General features: G+C 42.2%; 1 protein-coding gene across 4 annotated transcripts; it reads left to right on the forward strand.

Moving 5' to 3' along the window:
• Positions 1 to 1,782: 1,782 nt before the first annotated feature.
• klhl15 (kelch-like family member 15) lies at positions 1,783 to 15,908 on the forward strand. Of its 4 annotated transcripts, XM_080417353.1 has the most exons (9): positions 1,783 to 2,020; positions 3,275 to 3,365; positions 7,585 to 7,723; positions 8,883 to 9,071; positions 10,922 to 11,146; positions 11,739 to 11,900; positions 12,793 to 13,002; positions 14,003 to 14,193; positions 14,731 to 15,908. In XM_080417353.1, exons 1-9 carry the CDS (start codon positions 1,948 to 1,950, stop codon positions 15,623 to 15,625), a joined length of 2,175 nt encoding a protein of 724 aa, XP_080273479.1. In that variant the 5' UTR covers positions 1,783 to 1,947; the 3' UTR covers positions 15,626 to 15,908. The 4 variants fall into 4 exon arrangements, with proteins under 4 accessions (XP_080273479.1, XP_080273477.1, XP_080273478.1 ...); XM_080417351.1 differs by lacking the exon at positions 3,275 to 3,365 and having other exon boundaries at positions 1,946 to 2,020; XM_080417352.1 differs by lacking the exon at positions 1,783 to 2,020 and having other exon boundaries at positions 3,348 to 3,435.
• The last annotated feature ends 5,388 nt before the right edge of the window (positions 15,909 to 21,296 follow it).

Raw genomic sequence — 21,296 nt, forward strand, 5'->3', positions numbered from 1 at the left:
GTATTTCCAATTTTCAATACTTTTACCTCTACTCCATTACATCTCAGAGGCAAATATTGTACTACTCACTACAATTATTTGAAGCATTTAGTTACTAGTTACTTTCTAGATTTTGATTACAAAACATACATTAACCACTTCAGCCCTATAGTTCGGCTATTTGAAAATAGCTTTGCAACGTGTTGTGAGCTTGTAGATCTGTTGTAGACTTAGTTTCCAAGTGATTTCTATACATTTTGAAAACTTGTGAAATGGGACATTCTGCGTAATAAGTAGGCTACTTTTACTTTTGGTACTTTAAGTATATTTTAATGCCAACACTTTTGTACTTTCACTCAAAAGTCAATTTTAAATACTGGACTTTTAACTGTAACAGAGTATTTCTATGTTGCAGTATTGATACTTTTACTTGACTGAAGAAATTGAGTACTTCTTCCACCACGTTGTTGAGTGAGTGACAGGTGTGTAAGTGTTTATAACTGAAGTATAATGTTGTTTTTTGAGTGACAGTAATGTTTATAACTGAATATTGAGTGACAGGTGTGTAAGTGTTTATTATAACTAAATATGTTATTGAGTGAGTGACTGGTGTGTAAGTGTTTATTATAACTAAATATGTTATTGAGTGAGTGACTGGTGTGTAAGTGTTTATAACTGAATTATATGTTGTTGTTATGTTGAGTGACAGGTGTGTAAGTGTTTATTATAACTAAATATGTTGTTGAGTGAGTGACAGACATGCGTTTATAATTGGAGTATTATTGTTGTTGTTTGAGTGACCGGTGTGTAAGTGTTTATAACTGAATTATATGTTATTGTTATGTTGAGTGACAGGTTTGTTATATAACTAAAAAAAGTACAAAAAAGTACTTTAGAAAGCCGAGGCCTTAATCACTATTATCTCGTTTTACACTTTGTACATCACACTTTGTGCCATTAAATAAACAACAATTTAGTCAATACTTTGAACTATACTGTCTTCATACTTATAAATCTATTTTTAAAAGTATATGTTGTTGTTTGAGTGACATGTGTGTGTTTATAACTGAAGTACTTAAGAAAGCCGGGGCCTTAAATCACTATTATCTCGTTTTACACCTTACATCACATTTCGTGCCATTAAATAACAACAATTTAGTCTATACTTAAAACTATACTTTCTTCATACTTATAAATCTATTTCTTAAAAATATATGTTGTTGTTTGGGTGACAGGTGTGTGTTTATAACTGAAATATAATGTTGTTGTTTGAGTGACAGGTGTATAAGTGTTTATTACAGAAGTATAAAAATGATGTTGTCGTTTGAGTGACAGGTGTGTAATTGTTTATTATAACTGAAAAGAAAGCCAGGGCCTTAATCACTATTATCTCGTTTTACACCTCACACTTCGTGCCACCATTAAATAACAACAATTTAGTCTATTCTTTTAACAATACTTTCTTCATACTTATAAATATATTTGTAAAAGTATATGTTGTTGTTTAAGTGACAGGTGTGTAATTGTTTATTACTGAAGTACTAAGAGTACTCGTTTTACACCTTGTACATCACATCATTACCTTGTACATCACATCATTCGTGCCATTAAATAACAACAATTTGGTCTATACTTTAAGCGATACTTTCTTCATACTAAATATATATATATTTTAAGTGCTATATGTTGTTGTTTGAGTGACAGGTGGGTTCACTGACTGCGGCCGCAGCGCAACGCCCTTCAGTTCAGTTCCGCCCCGAAAGGGAAATGACGCCGGTGCAGAAGATGGCGACCGACGCACAGTGTATGGACCGCTGTGGTTTGTTATCCATTGAAACTACATAGCGCAGCCTCCTTTTTCGAGGTGCAAGGGGGGAGAAAACATCCCGCAGGACGACATGGCGACGCTCTCCTCCTGCCTCCCGTTCCCTTGATACCCCGGGGGACTCGAACCAAGCAGCAAAACTCATGTCTGAAGGCTCCAGATCTGTCTGGTCCAAGAGGGGTTGTGGTGGTGGTGGGGGGGATTCGCATCGCCGAGGTGAGAGGAGACGAGCGATTCTTTTTTTTTGTTAAAGCTTTAATTTATATACTCCCATCATCGCAGATCTCCAAGAACAGATCTCCAAGCCAACAACGCGTTGTTGGCTTGGAGATCTTGTCCTTGTCGGCCAGCGACACCGCAGTACTACGGATTATAATAGGCTTTATTATAGCAGCTTTAGCTGCTTTTGGTGTGTGTGGGGGGGAACCCTCCTCCTCCAATACAATGAGATCAATGCATCTGATTGCTTTGCGTGAGACAATGATTACACATGTATCTTTTCTGTTATCCAGCGTTTAGTTAGTAGTCATTTGAGCTGAGAGAGAGAGAGAGAGAGAGAGAGAGCTGTGATTGTTATTTTTTGTTCTGTGGAAAGCACAAAAACTGGACACACAGCCATTGTTCACTGAATGATAATGTACCTCATATTCAGTGGTGTAAAGTAACTAAGTACATTTACTCAAGTACTGTACTTAATTTTGAGGTATTTTTACTTCACTGGAGTGTTTCCAATTTTCAATACTTTTACTTTTACTACACTACAATTATTTGACAGCTAGTTACTAGTTACTTTGCAGATTTAGATTATTATCACAAAACATACATTAACCACTTCAGCCCTATATATATATATATATATATTTCAGCCATTTGAAAATAGCAGATCTACAAGCTGTGTCGCGACACATTGTGAGCTTGTAGATGTGCTATTTTCAAAAGATTTTATACATTTTGAACTTGTGAAATGGGGCAGTCTGCACAATGAGTACTTGTACTTTTGGTACTTTAAGTTGTATGTGGATGCCAATACTTTTGTACTTTTACTCAAGTACATTTGGAATACTGGAATTTTACTTGTAACAGAATATTTCCACAATTGCAGTATTGAGACTTTTACTTAAGTGAGTACTTTTTCCATCACTGTTCTGTGGAAAACACCAAAACTGGACACACTGCCGTTGTTCACTGAATGAAAATGTACCTCACATTGTGAGATGACGTTTATTTGACCTGTTCAAGGAACCCCACTTATTTGCAGCGTCAGTGCAAACGCTGTTTTGAAACCTCAGTTTCATATAAACATTTTACATAGCTTAGCTACAATAATGAACATTTTCTGATTGTTGGGAGCACTGCCAACAACAGTAGGGTGCACGTTTGTTGTTTCTCCTTCTTTTCCTCCCCTCGTTCCTGTCCTTTTCTCTGTCAGTTTACGTATGTTCGCTGTCTTGTCTCTCTTAACTTTAACAGAACTAGGGAAACACAAACATAGGAAATGTGAGCGGCCCCTTCTTAGCGCCCTGCTAGAGAAGCCTGTGATTGTTGGCCCAGGCTCCAAAAGGTAGGACCTTCCATCCACATCACAGAGTGGACGACCCCGCTGTCACTTGTCCCCCATCTCACCTGTCACGGTACGAGTCCCTGTCACTGCTGCCCCAGTGCCGCCCCCCCCTCCCCTTTATTTTGCTTCATCGTCAGCCTCACTACTGTTATGGATTTGTTCACTTTCTACTTGCAACAGGGGTCTTCAACGTTTTTTCAGGCCAAGGACCCCCCCTAGCTGAGAGAGAGAGAACGCAGGGACCCCCCCCAACAATTATGTGGCACCATAAACTTTTTCTTAGATGGCTGACTTTTTCATAGATGGCTTCATAGACAGTGTTGTCTTCAGTGTTGTGTAAATTAGTTTTTTTGTTTATTTCAGACATTTAAACTAACCACCCTCCATACTTGGTAAACTTGACCTTTGGCTCTGTACTGAGTTTGCTTCTTTTTTCCCTCTACCAAACCTCTTTGTCACAACTTGTGAGCTTGTAGATCTGTTATTTTCCCCTCAGAATAGGGAGGGATGCTAGGGTTCAAGTGGTTAATGTAAAAAAAAACTAAAAAAGGCCTATCACACAAAGAATTGGCGGCCCCCCTGTAGTAAGTCTGAGGACCCCCTGTTGAAGACCCCTGACTTACAAGGTTAATATGTTTTAGCTGACTTGCGAAGCTGCGATCAGTAACCCCTGTCAATGTGTTTATGGGAAATTGGAATTGACCCTTATGTTTGTTTTCTTGAACAAATTGTTATAACTTATTATTTAATAATAATTTGGATTTGAACCTTTTTGATTAACAAGACAAAAACCTCGGGTCAATGCCGTATATACATGCCCACGCAACAATTATGTTTGATTACATATATTTAACATCTACCGGAATGATTCTATCAGGTTCCCTGCCTGCTCAATAAGTTGGTAGCCGCAAGCAACTTAGATGCTATAATCTGCAGCTAACCCTTGGCAGCCCATTAATCCAACAGAAGAATCCTATATGATTGTATTAAACAACTTTAAACTCTCCAATATTGCACCTGTACGGATAGCTTGGGTTATCCTCCTTGTCTCTGTCAAGTTTTTGTTTAATAAAAATCCACCGTTGTCATGTTATGAGCTACTTTCTGTCAATACATTCTGTCCAGCGAGGATTTTTCTGTGTTGGAGTTTGGAAGCACTCGTTTTCAATAACTCAATGTCCTGCTGCCTCCTGCATATGTGCAATTTCTAAACGGGTGATACGCAGGACCGTTGAGTGATTTCCAACGCGTGCTTCCAAACTCGAACACATAGAAAAATAATCGCTGCACGGAATTTATATTGACAGAAAGTTGCTCATGATGAAACAAAAACTTGACAGAGACAAAAAAGGATAACCCAAGCTATCCGTACAGGTGCAATATTGGTGCGTTTAACGTTGTTTAATACAATCAGATCTGATGGATGAATGGGTTGGTATTGCTTAGATGCAGATGGCATTATACTAAGCATCTACTGTAAGTTGCTTGTGGCTAACGAGTTGGTACACTGACCACATGATTGCAACGTCCCAGATTCAAAACACCTCAGTGTTTCCCAGATTCAAAACACCTCACTGTGTTTCCCAGATTCAAAACACCTCACTGTATTTCCCAGATTCAAAACACCTCACTGTGTTTCCTGTCTCCCTTCACTTATCTGTCAAACAGTGCTGAACCTTGCTGTTTTAGACTAGCGTGTGTGGTCACACTTTAATGTGAGCATTGTTTTGGCTACGTCATCTAGGTGATTGACCCTCAGAAAAGGGATTTTGTTAGAATCTCCTGGACACAAGGGGCACTGTCCTCTGATTGGCTCGGACAACCCCCTCTGACATGCCCGTGGCCAATCAGAGGTGAGTGTGCATTGTGCGCGTACTGTACTGTACGCGCGTGATTGTGGATAACTGTGCACCCCTCTGTGTGTACATTTTGTCTTTTGTTCCTTTCCGTGGTGTGTGCATGTGTGTGTTGTTTTCATTTACTTTGTGCGTGTGAAAGAACATGATCTGAAATCAGGTTAAATGTAGAATGGTGCACGTTTGAAAGTGTGTGTGTCAGTGTATGTAGGTGTGGAGAGAATTAGTTGAAATTAAGTGAAGTTTGTGTTGGGTTTCTGTGTGTATGCTTGCACTCATTCACGCATGTGTGTGGGCATTAGGCAAGGCATGCTGCTAATTATTTTGAACATGTGGGGTTATTGTGTTCAGATGGTCACATGGGTTCAGATGGTGTGTGGGTGGGATGGAGATGTTTTTAGGAAACATGCATATCGTCTCTGTCGGGTGGAAACCTCATGTCCAAAACTGTTACTTTTCAGGATTTAAATTCATGAGTAGCTAAAATAGCAGATCGACAAGCTCGACGGGCTTGTGGATCTGCTACTTTATGTATATGATCAAGTAGGGCGTTAATTTACGAAAAAACACAAAAAGTTGTTGCTGTCGGGGAGAAACATATTACGTAAGCAATGAGCAGAATAGGGCCGATTTTACCCAGGCCAGCGTATGTGTGAATTCATTGTGATGCATATGTACATTCGACTCTGCGAGATGAATAGCTTGATCTGCTTTGCAGGAGCTGAAGTGCTGAGTTGTGAAAACTGAACGTCCTATTGAGTGCCCTTCCGGACCTCATAGTCACAGCCCACTCCAGCACACTGTTTTTCTTCTTCGGAGAGACTCTCCGTATTTGTGCTGAAGTCATCTCTGTGAAGTCCCAATCCAGCCACTTTTTTAAAAAAAATTCTTACCCTTTAGACGGCACTGTCTTTAATCTTGTGCTTACAGAGAGTCAAGGGCTTGCGGTTTTTCATCACAAGTTAAAGGCCCAAACAAGCAGATTTCACTAATTAACACCTTTAAGCCAGAGAAGGGGAAATAAATGGCCCTTCGTGACAACACTGGCAACTGTAGCTATCCTGAGAGCTATTACTCTCGGCACTCAACAGCCCTTATGTTGTGTTATATGGCACTGCCACATCAGTTGTTTTATAGTGCTGGATGGACAGTGCAGGTTGAAATGATAGCATCTTGATGACAAACAAATATTTTTAAGGGTAATTTGAGCTCAAGTTGGACTTTAATTTGTATAATGCATTACACAACTAGTATGTGCTTTGCAGGAATAATAATAAAAAGAATGCATTCCATAATGCATGTTTAACCCATTAAGCCATGGAACGCATCTGTGTCATTTTTAGATTTGAGCTAAAAAGCATTATTTTACACTTTGGCTATTCAAAAATAGCAGACAAGCACCGAGTGCCACGCTATGAGCTTGTAGATCTGCTATTTTTGAAAAATCGAGATTTTTTTTGCAAATCTTTGAATATATATTCTTTAAAGCGAATATTTGTAACTCAAATCTTTGCTTCTGGAGGTCCCTGGAACAAAATATTTTGAGATGGTGGTCCGTGGCAAAATACATATACATTTTGGGGTCCTTGTCATGAAAAAGTTTGAGAACCACTGATATAGAAACATACGTTTTTTTCAAAGAACTGTTAGGACATTTTGTAGAATCGGAATCTCAGGCCTTAAATAATGGGTTAAGTACAATTAAATGAATGCATAACACATTAACACATTAACAACAAAAGTGCAAAATAGTATGCGAAAATACGCAGAAAGTGCAAACATTCCATGCACTGTTCACACAAATTGAAGCGATAGAATCAGAATCAGAATCAGAATCCGTTTTATTGTCACATCACAGGTTTACAAGGTAAAGAAGTGGGTGAAATTCGTTTTTGTACATCGTTCCCATCGCAACGTTAATTTCCATAGAAAGAAGAGGGGGGGGGGGAGAAGAAGAGGGGTGGGGGGCAAGTGGGAAGGAGATCAAAACAAGAGAGCAACAGAAGGCCAGACAAGTTATCTACATATTTACAAAGCACCTGAGATAATAAAAAACTAAGGTGCCTGAGCATAGCAGCAATGTATGTATACTGTGCATGTTATACTTATACTGTGCATGATATACATATGGACGTTAAGGTGCTTAGAGAAAAAAAAGCACAATAAAAAGACAAAAAAGTCAGTGCGTTATACATGGGATTAAGGTGCAAAAGGTCAGTGCGTGTCCACCTAGGGTGGACTGACCCTAGTATAATCCGCATATGTATGATACACAAGTCAATGCTCTGGATTTATATGTATGTCTCACTGTGGCTTCCTCTCTTTCTCTCTCTCCATCCCTCTTCACTCCTCCTTCCTTCCAGGTGTGTTATGTCGGGGGGGGATGTGGAGGTGTACCTGTCACAGGTGCATGATGGGAGTGTTTCGTCAGGGTTCCGGGCCCTGTACGAGGAGCGGCTGCTGCTGGATGTCACCCTGCTCATAGAGGAGCACCACTTCCAGGTACACACACACACACACACACACACACACACACACACACACACACACACACACACACACACACACACACACACACACACACACACACACACACACACACACACACACACACACACACACACACACACACACACACACACACATACACACACACACACACACGCGTTTGTATTACTATACGTTTTAAGACGGCATTGAAAATAGATGAAAGTAGCCGAAAAATACCCGATCTACAAGCACACAACGCGTCGCGCTTCGACGCGTTGTGTGCTTGTAGATCAGCTATTTTCCGGTGTGTGTGTGTGTTGTGTGTGACATCGCCACACTACTAAATATGAAATAGGGATAACCCTAACCCCAAAGCCCAGAACCTAACTTCTAAATGTCCCCAAAAAAACCCAATCTGAATATTTTATTTTCCTAATTAAATTGAAATCCTAGTGCCCCAAACCAGGAAAATGGTCCTTGCAATGTCCTAACAATAGTTCTCAAATTCTACTATATTACTGTACTCACAAGTACAGTTATACACACACACACACACACACACACACACACTCACTCACTCACTCACTCACTCACTCACTCACTCACTCACTCACTCACTCACTCACTCACACTCTCTCTCTTCTGTTTGCCCCACAACCAGACTACTAGAGTGAAGGTTCATGCTCTGTTTCTTAATCATTGAATTTGCACCACTTCAAAACCTGGCGTCCACCTATTTTGTCATTATAAGCAAACATTTGCAAAAATAGAAGATCTACAAGCTCACAACGCAACGTGTATTTTCGCTATTTGTCATACGACAAAGTATATACTAGTGTAGGGCTTAAGCCTTAAGGTGTTAAAGCATGGCTTGATTTGAAAATTCGAACTAACTAACGTGAATTATAACCCTAATCCAAAACCATATCTCTAAAATAGCCCTTTTGTAAAAGTCAGGGTGACGAACAAAATGTCCTCATTTGAACTTTTCAGTACTCGTATCACTTGATCTGTTTTGAACATTCGGTTCTCGTACAAAGGATCAATGTCCAAATGCACTGTGCGAGGCTCACTTGCACAGACAAATATGAGACATATTATTGAGGTGACTCTTCCCAACACTCTGGTGGCTGGATGAAGTTTTGACAGCGTTTGTTTGTCTTCCCTGTAGGCCCACAAGGCCCTCCTGGCCACCCAGAGCGACTACTTCCGGGTGATGTTCACGGCGGACATGAGGGAGAGAGACCAGGACAAGATCCACATGAAGGGGCTGACGGCCGCCGGGTTCGGCCACGTGCTCCGCTTCATGTACTACGGCTCTCTGGAGCTCAGCATGCCCACCGTCCAAGAGATTCTGCAGGTAACTAACTGACTGCACAGCTCAACATGGGGCGGGCCCAGATATGGGTCCATCATCGAGCGCATAAGCGAAAACGTCCCTGCTTCCATTCCGAGGTCGGGACCTGCGTTCGTTCTGTGTGCCGACGGACCTTCCTCTCTGCCCTCACCTTCCTGTCAGTCTTCACTGTCCTATCTAAAACCAGTGGTTCTCAAACTTTTTCAAGTCAAGGACCCCCAAATGAATATGTATTTGGCCGCGGACCCCCCAATCTGAAAATGTTTTATGCCAGGGACCCCCAGAAGAGAAGTTTCAAACACTCAAGATTTTTCAAAAATAGCAGATCTACAGGCTTGTAGATCTGCTATTTTCATAGCCAACGAATAAATGGATAAAGTTTTACTACTTTTGCTGGGGACCCCCTGGAGGTCCCCGGACCCCACTTTGAGAACCAATGCTCTAAATTGCCATAAAACCACCTTTAAAAAACAAAACAATTACTCAATGCTGTGAATAACAAATAACTACACACTGTGGAAAGGCAGGCAACTCCAGTGAAACCTGAGTTATACTTAGTTGTGTGTGGGGGGTGTCAAGCACCGAAAATAGCTGATCTACAAGTTCACAACGCGTTGCATGCTTACAATTTACAATTTAGGCATTTACTGTAGCAGATGCTAAATTAGACTTACAGTAAGCAGGGTAAACACGAGGTAATACATCAAATGCATAGAAATTGTAGAAATAGTCATCTAGGATCATAGGTAAACCAAGAATCATCAGTCTAAACAGTATAATATCAAAACATAAATAATTTGTACATTGAAACTATACAAACTATAGGATGCCAGGTCAACAAATGAACCTGGCATCTGTCTACATAACATGCGGTCTAAATTACATTTTAACCTTTGCATACGCTTGCAAGGTCGTCAAGGCTAGGGCAAGTACTTTAGCAAGTACTGTAGATCTGCTATATTCGATGTGCGATATGGCACGCAAAATAAATATAAATGGAGCATAAGGCACTGTGTACTCTTGTTTTAGCTTGCAGGTCTAAATAGGATGCATTGCGAAAGTGCTGATCATGGACTAACTGCTGTTGCTGTGCAAGTATTGAAAACTCATTTTGAAGCCACTGCGCTCTTTTGGCTTCAGGTTGAAAAGAAAATTATTCTCCAAGCTCTCAAGCGCTAAAACGCATTCTAAGCTCTCAGCACTGTCAAGAACCTACTCCTCCTTTCTGCACCTCCTTTCCACCGCAAACAGCAACAAAAGGAGGCAACCTAAATCCCTGTATACGACGCTAATCCCTCGCTGTCACTCTTTTACTCCCTCACTTCTACGCCTCTGGGCTTTCTGTGCGTCTCTGCTTAACCCACGTTTCTCTACCCATGCCTGTGTAATTGTTGCCTCTCCTTCTGCCTCCCCTCCCTGGGCACATGTCCATTTTAATCCATGACTCCACCTATCCTCTATGTCTACACTTAACCCCACCCATTTAATACCAGAGAGGGTGGCTTGTAAACATTCTTGGCTTTGATGGTATCTTTAGATTAGTTGTATTTGATGCAAGTAACATTAACGAGTGTCAACGAGTGTCAGCTGGACAGTGACACACACTCACACCTCCCCTCTGCTGTGCTGAACTGAAAGTGACTGGAGTTAATTTTGTTTCCCCCCCCAAAGCCCTTGAATATGATTGAAGACATGATAATGGTTACTGTGATTATGGTAAGCTTGCATCACACACACTATACAGTAAGAACTCCTGTAACTTTCACTAGGAAAAAAATGAAATCTGAGAATCGTGATTTTTACATGAATCGATTTTAGTTTTTCAACACCCCTACTCCCTGTCCCCGCTGCAGGCAGCCATGTATGTGCAGCTGACGGAGGCGGTAGAGTTCTGCTGCTCCTTCCTGCTTGCCAAGATCTGCCTGGAGAACTGTGCCGAGGTGATGCGCCTCCTGGAGGACTTCAGCGTGGGCGTGGAGGGCGTCCAGGAGCAGCTCGACCACTTCCTCCTCGACAACTTTGTCCCCCTCATGAGCCGACCCGACTTCCTGTCCTACCTCAGCCTGGAGAGATTGCAGGTGTGGTTTACAAGACGGTACATGAAATGGTAGTTTTGAGAGTTATTTTTAGTTTGGTGATGTATTTAGTGCAGTTCTCAAACTTTTGAGTGGCTCTCAAACTTTTTCATTTGAAGGACCCCTAGGTTGGTATGTATAAAGGTAGCTCCCCACCAAACAGACATAGCGTAACACTTCGTGCCGTGCTATGAGCTTGTAGATCTGCTATTTTTGAAAAATCTTGAAAATGTGTGGAAATCTTTGAATATATATATATATTTTAAAGCAAACATTTTTATATCAAATCTTTGCTTCTGGGGGTCCCTGGAACAAAATATTTTGAGGTGGGGGTCCGCAGCCAATTTTGGGGGTCCTTGGCATGAAAATCTTTGAGACCACTGCTGTAAATACTGTCTGCCAAAGAAAGACGGTGTACATCCTTTTCTGTCGTATATAGATCTGTTTTATTAATTGAACTGTTTGTGTTTATCTCTCTCCAGCACTAAGCTCAAGTAACTGTTGCATGGATGAGGAGATTAACCCCATCAACCTGTGTGTGTGTGTGTGTGTGTGTGTGTGTGTGTGTGTGTGTGTATGTATGTCTCTCACCCAGTCCTACCTGGACAGTGATGCTCTGAGTCGGTTTCCAGAGATCGAGCTGTACGAGGCCGTCCAGACCTGGCTAAGACACGACCGCCGCCGCTGGAGACACACCGACACCATCGTCCAATCACTGCGCTTCTGTCTCATGACCCCTGCCAACATCTTTGAAAAGGTGAGGAACTCATGCAAGAAGTACACACGTGTGCGTGTCAATATATTGTTAACCTGATGCTGTTTCATGGCGACAACTGCTGCTATACTATCGTCAGATATCAGATTTTGGATGGTATTTTTGTGTACTCTGTCAAACACTTAGCCTCGATGCTTTGAATAATTCCCATGAAAGGGTGGTTTATAGAAGGATGGACGACGATGGCCTAATCAATTAGCGCCTACTACATATAGGCTCTAATTGATTCCAGAGCCCGACGGCCTTTGCTGAGTGTCACTCCCTGTCTCTCTCTCCTGTTTCCTGTCTATCTCAACGGCACTATCCAAATAAAGGCATAAAAGCTCCAAAAATATATTTAAATAAATAAAAGGTCAGCCACTAGGAATAGAAGCAAAGGAAACCAAAGTTCTGCTTGTGATGAGGCAGACTATGGAAAAAATACTGAGGCACTCTGTCTTCAGGTGAAAAGATATATATACGCGTTTCGACACTTAGGTCTTCAACCCTGTTGAACACCTAAGAGTCGAAACGCGTCGGTCAGCTTTTGCCTTGCTCATCTGCTAAAATAAATCAATATATCTTTTCACCTGAAGATGGGAGTGCCTCAGTATTTTTTCCCTAGTCTGCCTCACCACAAGCAGAACTTTTGTTTCCTTTGCTTCTATTCCTATACCTATTCCACTGAAGAGCACCTGTTTTGAGCCATTGTGATTGAACCCCGGCAGCGCTTCCTTTTCTTTTGTTTAAAACCATCAGCCACTAGGCTCAGTGTTTTAAAAAAAGCAAGTTTTCTGGCCTGACAGAAAGACTGTGGAGTCGTGGAGTGTTGGTTGTGTGTCCACCACAACCAGCACACACCACTAGCGTTCAGGTTTCTACTTTGCTTTTGCAGGTGAAGACCTCAGAGTTCTACCGTTACTCCAGACAGCTGCGGCAGGAGGTGGACCAGGCGCTCAGCTACTTCCACGACGTCAACCAGCAGCCCCTGGTGGACACTCGCTCCAACCACATCCGCTCGGCGCGCCCGCAGACCGCCGTCTTCCGAGGCATGATCGGACACAGCATGGTCAACAGCAAGATCCTGCTGCTGCACCGACCCAAGGTGGCTGCGTGTTTGTAAAAGAGGAATTGTCTGTCACTGACAGAGAAATTGGGAATTATACACATTATTGATTGATTGATCGAGTACTTAACAGTTTGCAAACAGTAATGCTAAAAGCATAACACAAAAAGCCCTGAGGGCTTGATTCCATTGTGGTCCTGTGTATTCAATTCATCAAGACATATAAAGACATACACTACTATACAAGAAATCATCAATACTAGGAGCAGTAAAAGTATATTTACAGAAAAACTGTGGAGGATCATTTCTTTTGGCAAGCTAGAAGACTTGTCTAGGTCTAGTTGTAAACAGGTGCAGTTTTATAGGAGGGTAGGGAGGGAGTCTCACTTTTTGATGGCTGTTGGTAGAGCATTCCACATTTTGGTGGCATAAGAGTAGAATTAATTCATCCGCATGTTTGTGCCGAATCTGTGATGTGGTTGAGATCAGTGGGCACTGGTCCCTTTAGTATCTTGAAAACCAGGCCCATTGCAAGTTGTACTCTGTCCTCTACACACAAATGCAGTGATCATTTTTACGCACAGGCCTCTTCTCTGCAGGAGGTGTGTGTGTGTCTGTCTGTCTATGTGTTTTCCAGAGCTATTCTCGCACACCCCTGGACCGGTCGGCACCAATTTATATTTTAATGCAGTGGGTAGAGAACCTTTGGCTGTTGTGTCCAATGGAATCATCATTTTTGCGTTGGGTATCAATTTATACAATGTTCATTCTCTGATCAACTCTGGATCAAAGCATATCTATCAATATAAATCAATACAAAACTTAGAGCTAGATTGGGGTCCCGGCAATAACATCAAATGTAGGTAAGTGGCCTAATGCATATGAATTTGCGGCTCTTTAATTGGGGGAGCTATAACTCACTCACATTAGATGCTACAAATACTCGTACTGTATATGGGCTGAGGATGATCCTGTTGTTGTGTGTGTTGGTATGTATGTAATCTAACAGGACCACTGTGCTTGTGTCGTACTGTTCTAGGTGTGGTGGGAGCTGGAAGGGCCTCAGGTGCCACTGCGGCCGGACTGCCTGGCCATCGTCAACAACTTTGCCTTCCTGCTGGGTGGCGAGGAGCTGGGGCCGGACGGGGAGTTCCACGCCTCCTCCAAGGTCTACCGCTACGACCCGCGGCAGAACTCCTGGCTACGCATGGCCGACATGTCTGTGCCGAGGTTAGAAGGAGCCTCACATCCCTGCATGGCTGTATGCCAGACCTTAATTTTTTTTTTTGCCTTAGCATTGTTTAGATCAGTGGTTCTCAAACTTTTTCATGTCAAGGACCCCCCCAAATTGATATGTATTTGGCCGTGGACCCCCGCCATCTGAAAAGGTTTTGTGCCAGAGACCCCAAGAAGAGAATATTTGTGTAAAAAAATATATATATTTAAGATTTTCAAATACTAGCAGATTTACAAGCTCACAGCGCATCCGAAAATGTTCTGAAATCGCGTATTTGTGAGCTTGTATATCTGCTATTTTTTAACAGCCAATGTACAAAATATGGATAAAAGTGCTTAAAATAATTGTGATTCTATATTAACACATTTTGCTGGGGACCCCCTGGAACCCCACACTTGGATGTAATTGACTCCATACGACCACACCTCCATTTGTTGAGGACGAGAAGAACCAATATCATGTAATTAAAATAAAAGACCACACGTTTTCCAGTATAAGTAAACAAAAATGTATGTTTTTTTTTGTCCCAGGTCGGAGTTCGCCGTCGGGGTCATCGGCAAGTTCATCTACGCGGTGGCGGGCCGCACGCGCGACGAGACCTTCTACTCCACGGAGCGCTACGACATCACGGAGGACCGCTGGGAGTTCGTGGACCCGTACCCCGTCAACAAGTACGGCCACGAGGGCACGGTGCTCAACGGCAAACTGTACATCACCGGGGGCATCACCTCCTCCTCCACCTCCAAGCAGGTGTGCGTGTTCGATCCCGGGCGGGAGGGGGGAGGAGGAGCAGGAGGAGGTGGAGGTGGTGGTGGTGGTGGTGGTGGTGGTGGTAGTGGGGGAGGAGGAGGAGGAGGGGGAGTGTGCGGGGGAGGGGGAAGCTCCGCGGGGAGCGGCGCCGCCGCCGCCCAGGACCCGCACAACAGGACGCGCGGCGGCCGCAGCCCGCTCCTCCCCTCCTCCTCCTCCTCCTCCTCGGGCGGCGCCGGTGCCGGGCACCACGCCAGCTGCTGGGAGAACAAGTCCAAGATGAACTACGCCCGCTGCTTCCACAAGATGATCTCGCACAACGGCAAGCTGTACGTGTTCGGCGGCGTGTGCGTGATCCTGCGCGCCTCCTTCGAGTCGCAGGGCTGCCCGTCCACAGAGGTGTACGACCCAGCAGCGGACGAGTGGACCATCCTGGCGTCCATGCCCATCGGGCGCAGCGGGCACGGTGTGGCCGTGCTGGACCGGCAGATCATGGTGCTGGGCGGCCTGTGCTACAACGGCCACTACAGTGACTCCATCCTCACCTTCGACTCCGACGACAACAAGTGGAAGGAGGACGAGTATCCCAGGATGCCTTGTAAGCTGGACGGCCTGCAGGTGTGCAGCCTGCACTTCCCCGAGTACGTGCTGGAGCACGTCAGACGCTGCAGCTGAGCCCCCCTCCCCTCCCCCCTCTCTCCATCCATCCTCGCCACGCCTCCTTTTTATAACCCATTAAGACCTGAAGCCGATTCTACAAATGCCCTCTAAATCCCAACAGTATTCTGAAAAATGTTTCTATATCAGTGGTTCTCAAACTTTTTCATGTCAAGGACCCCCAAAATGATATGTATTTGGCCGCCAACCCCATCTCAAAATATTTTGTTCCAGGGACCCCCCAGAGGCAAAGATTTGAGTTAAAAATTTTCGCTTTACAATAATATATATATTAAAAGATTTGCACACATTTTCACGGTAAATTTTTTTTAGCAGATCTACAAGCTCGTAGTGCAGCACTCGGTGCCGCACAATGCGCTTGTATATCTGCTATTTTTGAATAACCAAAGTGTAAAATAATGCTTTTTTAATTCAAATCAAAAAATGACACTGATGCGTTCCCGGTCTTAATGGGTTAAGATAGAGGAATGCCCCCTCCCCCACCCCCCAACCCCCTCGTCCCCAGTGGTGGACAAAGTACTCAACCTCAGTGCTTGACTCAAAGTATACAGTAGATACTCCTGGTCAAATATTACTCCACTACTAAGTGAAAGTTGCTCTGTAAAATTTGTACTCGAGTACTTTCTTTAAAAAAAAAAACGTAAAAGAATAGTTCACCCAAGAAATGACTTTATTTCAGTCGTTTACCTACCCGGGTGTTGTCCTTGACATTGCGCAGAGTTTTACAGTAATAACATTCCTTAACGGTGAATGCAGAATCCAAAAATGAAGTCAAAACTTAATTAATCTGAGACTCCACATATTAACAGCAAAACGATATAAAAACTCTGTCCATAAAGTCCAAAACACAGCTCATAATGCAGTCCGGTGTCTGTTCTATCTCTTCACGTTCTATATTTTCTTCTTCTATGGTTTATTAGAACAAGAAAATAAACTTTTAAAACAATTCTGGGCTAAACCGGCTCATACGCGAAAGACGCACGCGCCTGGGTGCTCGCGTGTGATGTGAATAAGCTCCGGTTGAACCCTACAGGCACGCCCAGTCGCCCATGTGCATTCTTCGCTCGTGCATGAGCCGGTTTAGCTTCCGGGTGTTTTAAAGTTAATTTCTGAAACATTTCTTAGCGGACTTCGGTAGAACGGAACCTAAATGATAATATGAGCAGTGTTTTGGACTTTATGGACAGATTTTTGACATCATTTTGCTGTTACGTGAAGTCTCTGATTCATTCCATTCATCAAGTTTTTTCTTCATTTTTGGATTCTGGATTCACCGTTAAGGAATGTTTTACAAACTAAAATCTCTGTGAGTCAAAGGCAACACCGGGTAGGTAAGGGATTGAAATAAAGTAATTTCTTGGGTGAACTATTCCTTTTAAGTATTTTTTAAAAGCATGCACTTTTGAATTGTATGAAAGTATTCAAAAGTACAAATTACAAAGTACATTTTCTTTTTAATATCAATGCATTGCTTAGACGTTTTCCCCAAAAAATCTAAGATTTTCCAGAAAAGTTCCAAAAATATAGAAAATAGCAGATCTACCAGCTCACAACTTGTACCGTTGTGAGCTTGTTGATCTGCTATTTTCACTATATTTAGAAATGTAGTGGAGTCAAATGTACAATATTTGTCTTTCAAATGTTAAAGGTAGGGTAAGTGATTTGCAATTATTCAAATAATTGCAAAATGGGTCTATGTTCTGATAGTGCTCGTTACTATAGAGTGTCCTGTCCATATAAATAGTCTCCATGTCTCTCCAGCTCTTTATAAAACAGAAAATGTATTTTGTAGTTTTTTTTTTTTTTTTTGTAGTTTCATTTCCAATTTTATCCAACCAGGACAGAGAACTCAATCAGGATATAGATTAAACAAGTGAAATTGGAAATGATGACACTAAGAAATGAGCAGACAAAATTTTTACTGGAACACTATACAAATTAAGCTTAAAAATGGGTACTTTCTCCTGATTGGCTGAGATTTTGACACCTACCGAAAAATGTATTTTCTGTTTATTAAAGAGCTGGAGAGACAGGGAGACATCTGTTACTGAAAAAACACTCTATAGCAATGATTACTATCAGAATATAGTATTTTAACCTTTTAACAAAATACTTTTTGTTTTAACCAAAAAATATCACTTACCCTACCTTTAATGTAGTGGAGTGAAAGTAAAAAATATAAATACTCAAGTAAAGTACAGGTACTCAAAAAAGTTTACTTACGCACAGTACTCAAATAAATCGTTGCTGTCGGGTAGAAACCTCTTATCTCCATATTTTTGTTTTTATCGTAAATTAACGCCATACATAGCACAGATCTACAAGCGGCGTGTTTTGAGCTTGTCGATCTGTGACGTTTGCTATTTTTGAATTTGAAATCCTGAAAAGTACCAGTTTTGGACATGAGGTTTCCACCCGACAGAGACGACACGTACTTTGGTTACTGTCCACCACTGGTCTCCCCATCACCCTGCCCTCCTTTCAGCGAGGACTGACTCCTCCCAGTGGGAGGAGCCAAGGTTGTTTACAGGTGTGAGACTATTAATGAGCTAATGTCGTGCAAAGCTTTTAAAACTAGAGACCCTTGTGTGCTTATTTTAGGGTGAGGAGGAGGACATGGTCCTGGCCCGTCGCAGCAGTGAAACGTGGGGTGTGCGTGGCTTGAGGTCACGCCAAAAACGGGCCCGGGAAACATTTTCGCATTTAAGCTTTCTCAAGAAAAATAAGGGAAAAGAAAAAAAGTTTTGAGGGGTAAAAAAAAAAGAAAAGAAGTCAATTCTGCTGGTATAATTCTTGGACATACAGTCAAGTTTCCTGTTCCTCATACTCATCTACTATATTTAAGGCTATCAGACAGTCTTTAAGTCCTCACTTTTCCTGTTAACTTCCCTTATATTCACCATACTGTGCTCATGTTCTCGTAAAAAAAAACGCCATGGCGTCTTGTCGGTCCCGCCCCACCTTCCTTTCTCTGTCTCGGTTCGAGAGCGCGTTTGTGGGTGTGTGGGTGTGCGTGTGTGTTTCGCGTGCGAGTCTGCATACTGTATGTTAATGTGTGTATGCACACACCTAGGCAGCTGGATGAACATTTGACAAAGCAACACTACTGTTTCCGTGAAGGCTTTTATTTTTTTAATTTTTGTTCAAGGGGTGAAGAAGATGATGTTTGTGACGACGATGTCCTGCACTGCAGTTACACTGGTCTGCCTCCTGTGCTGCTGGCAAGGGACACAACCTTGCAGTATGGCCACAGAGGTCAAAGAATAAGATATCATTAATTGAGCATATCGTCGTTGTTGTCTGGCAGAAACCTCATATCTCCATATTCTAACTTTTTGTGTTTTTTCGTCAAATTAACGCCCCATTTGATCATACTACAGCGCATAAAAAAAGCAGATAAAAAATAGCAGATCCACACAAGCTTGTACATCTGCTATTTTGCTATTTTTGAAATCGAATCCTGAGAAGTTGCAGTTCTTTTGGACATATGAGGTTTCCACCCGACAGAGACGATAGTATAGGGAGTTTGTTTTGGGGGAAACTGCACGTATGCAATAGAACTTAACCCCTTAGCAAACCAGTGTTGCTCTATTGCTATGGCTTTGTACTGCTATATTTATTTTTATGTCTACACAGCTAAATCCTCAGCGTGAGTAAAACTCTGATATTTTTAAACTGACGCTGAGGATTTTGTGTACATTCTTTGTACTAGTACTCACTTCTTATGGTGGCTCTTGGGGTTGTGCTCGTTCATGAGCACCGTTTTTTTTCGCCATAGACTCATCCAGGAATTGTGGCATTATTACAAGACGCGGTAACATAGCAGACCTTTTGAAGTGCTCTTGTACAAACTACTACTATGTAAGAAGACTGCTTCATAGCAAACACAACTTGGCAATGGTGATATATAGGCAATTTAGAGCCCACATGTCCCAAGCATTCGAGTTCTTTGCCAGGTGCCTTGATCCAGCAAAACCCTGTTTTGATAGCCAGCTATGTGTTTAGGACCTAATCATCATCATCTCTGCCTGTCTTTTTTTCCACTATTTATTTATTTATTTTTCTTCTTTTCATGAGCAAACTGTGAAAAAGGGCTAAAGCATAAACTCATGCAGTTCAGTCTTTCAGCCATGCTTTTTTATTTTATTTTTTTATTTATGCATCTCTTTCACCAAGCTATGCAGCAAGTACAGCAAGTGGTGATGTTATTTAATTTGATATGATTTGCTATGTAAATCACTTTTTTTTTCTTTGAGGGAGACTGCGACTGTTATTTTGTGCTTAATAATGTCTGCTGTTGCCTGGTTCCCTTTTGTTATCTACTCCTGTCCCCTCTTTCTCAACAGTGCTGCACATGGCTGGTAGAATCTAGTCCCTGTCCTCTCCAACACAACACATAGCTGGTAGAAAGAGGCTTGTGTCTTTATCTCTACTCCTCTCCTCTCCGTCTCAACACTACTGCACATGGCTAGTAATAGGAGGCTTGTGTCTAGGGATGGGACGATAATCTTTATTATCGTTTAACGTGATACAAAAAAAGAAACACTCACAATAATCGTATCGCAGAAATTGAAATTTATCGTGAAATTGTCCTCCGTCACTACAATAGGATGAATTAGCTTTTGTTGAGCTGCAAATTCAGTACCACTTAAACCCTCTGTACTTGATAAAACGGACCTGTAAAGAGCACATTTGGTACGCTCTTATTTCACTCTACACAAATCGATTCGCCAAAAATAGCTGATCCACGTTGTATATCGGCTATTTTTGGCGAACGTTCCCCCAGAATAGGGATGCTGGGGGTTCAAGTGGCTAACAAAAGTGGCATTTTAAGTTTTAAGCATATTTTGATCATCGCAATATTGTTGATCACAATAATCGTTGGCCACATTAATCGTGACATGGAATTTTCATATCGTCCCATCCCAAGTCCCTGTCCTCTCCAACTCAACAATACAACTTATGGCTGGTAGAAGGAGGCTTGTGTTGTGTTTCCCTGACAATTCATTAAGGGGATACATATTACAAAGCCGGATTTATGCTTTCAGTTGAAAATGCTCCTTTTGTTGAGTGGCATTGGTCGCTGAGGCATAAATCAGGCTTAAGAAGCAGGCCGTGCAAACCTAGCTAACCTACACGTTGGAAATAGTTCAGGGCAGTGGTTCTTAACTCTAGTCCCGAGAGCACACACACTACTGCTAGGTTTTCACTTTATACCGTTTATTGAATTGATCATTTAAGGCTTTGTGTTCCTGATCTAAATTACCGCCTGTGCCTGATGAGGCAGACGGCTACGAGGAAAACCATGGCTCACTGGTTTCCCGGCTCAGTTGAGAACCACTGATCTAGAACTCTCTTATATGCTCTGACTATTATCAGTAAAAACAAAACGCTTGTGTACTTGTGTCTCCTGGCTAACTATACCAATGATATGTCCCTTTATGAACAAGTTCTGCTTTCTGGAACTCCTCGTCATGAGTCCTGCAGCAAAAGCAGTGCCGTGTTTATGCAGTAGTAGATAAGAGTTATGGCTGGACTGGTCATTCCAATAATGTTGCTACATATCATGACCACGATTATCGCTGAGGACTAACTGGTCTCTGTGAATTTGGATAGAGAAAAAAATTGAATGTGTCTATATGGCCAAATTCTAGGGTTATTGAATCCA

The sequence above is a fragment of the Gymnoscopelus braueri genome (assembly GCF_963280865.1).
Source record: "Gymnoscopelus braueri genome assembly, chromosome: 21".
In the NCBI taxonomy this organism is placed as follows: domain Eukaryota; kingdom Metazoa; phylum Chordata; class Actinopteri; order Myctophiformes; family Myctophidae; genus Gymnoscopelus; species Gymnoscopelus braueri.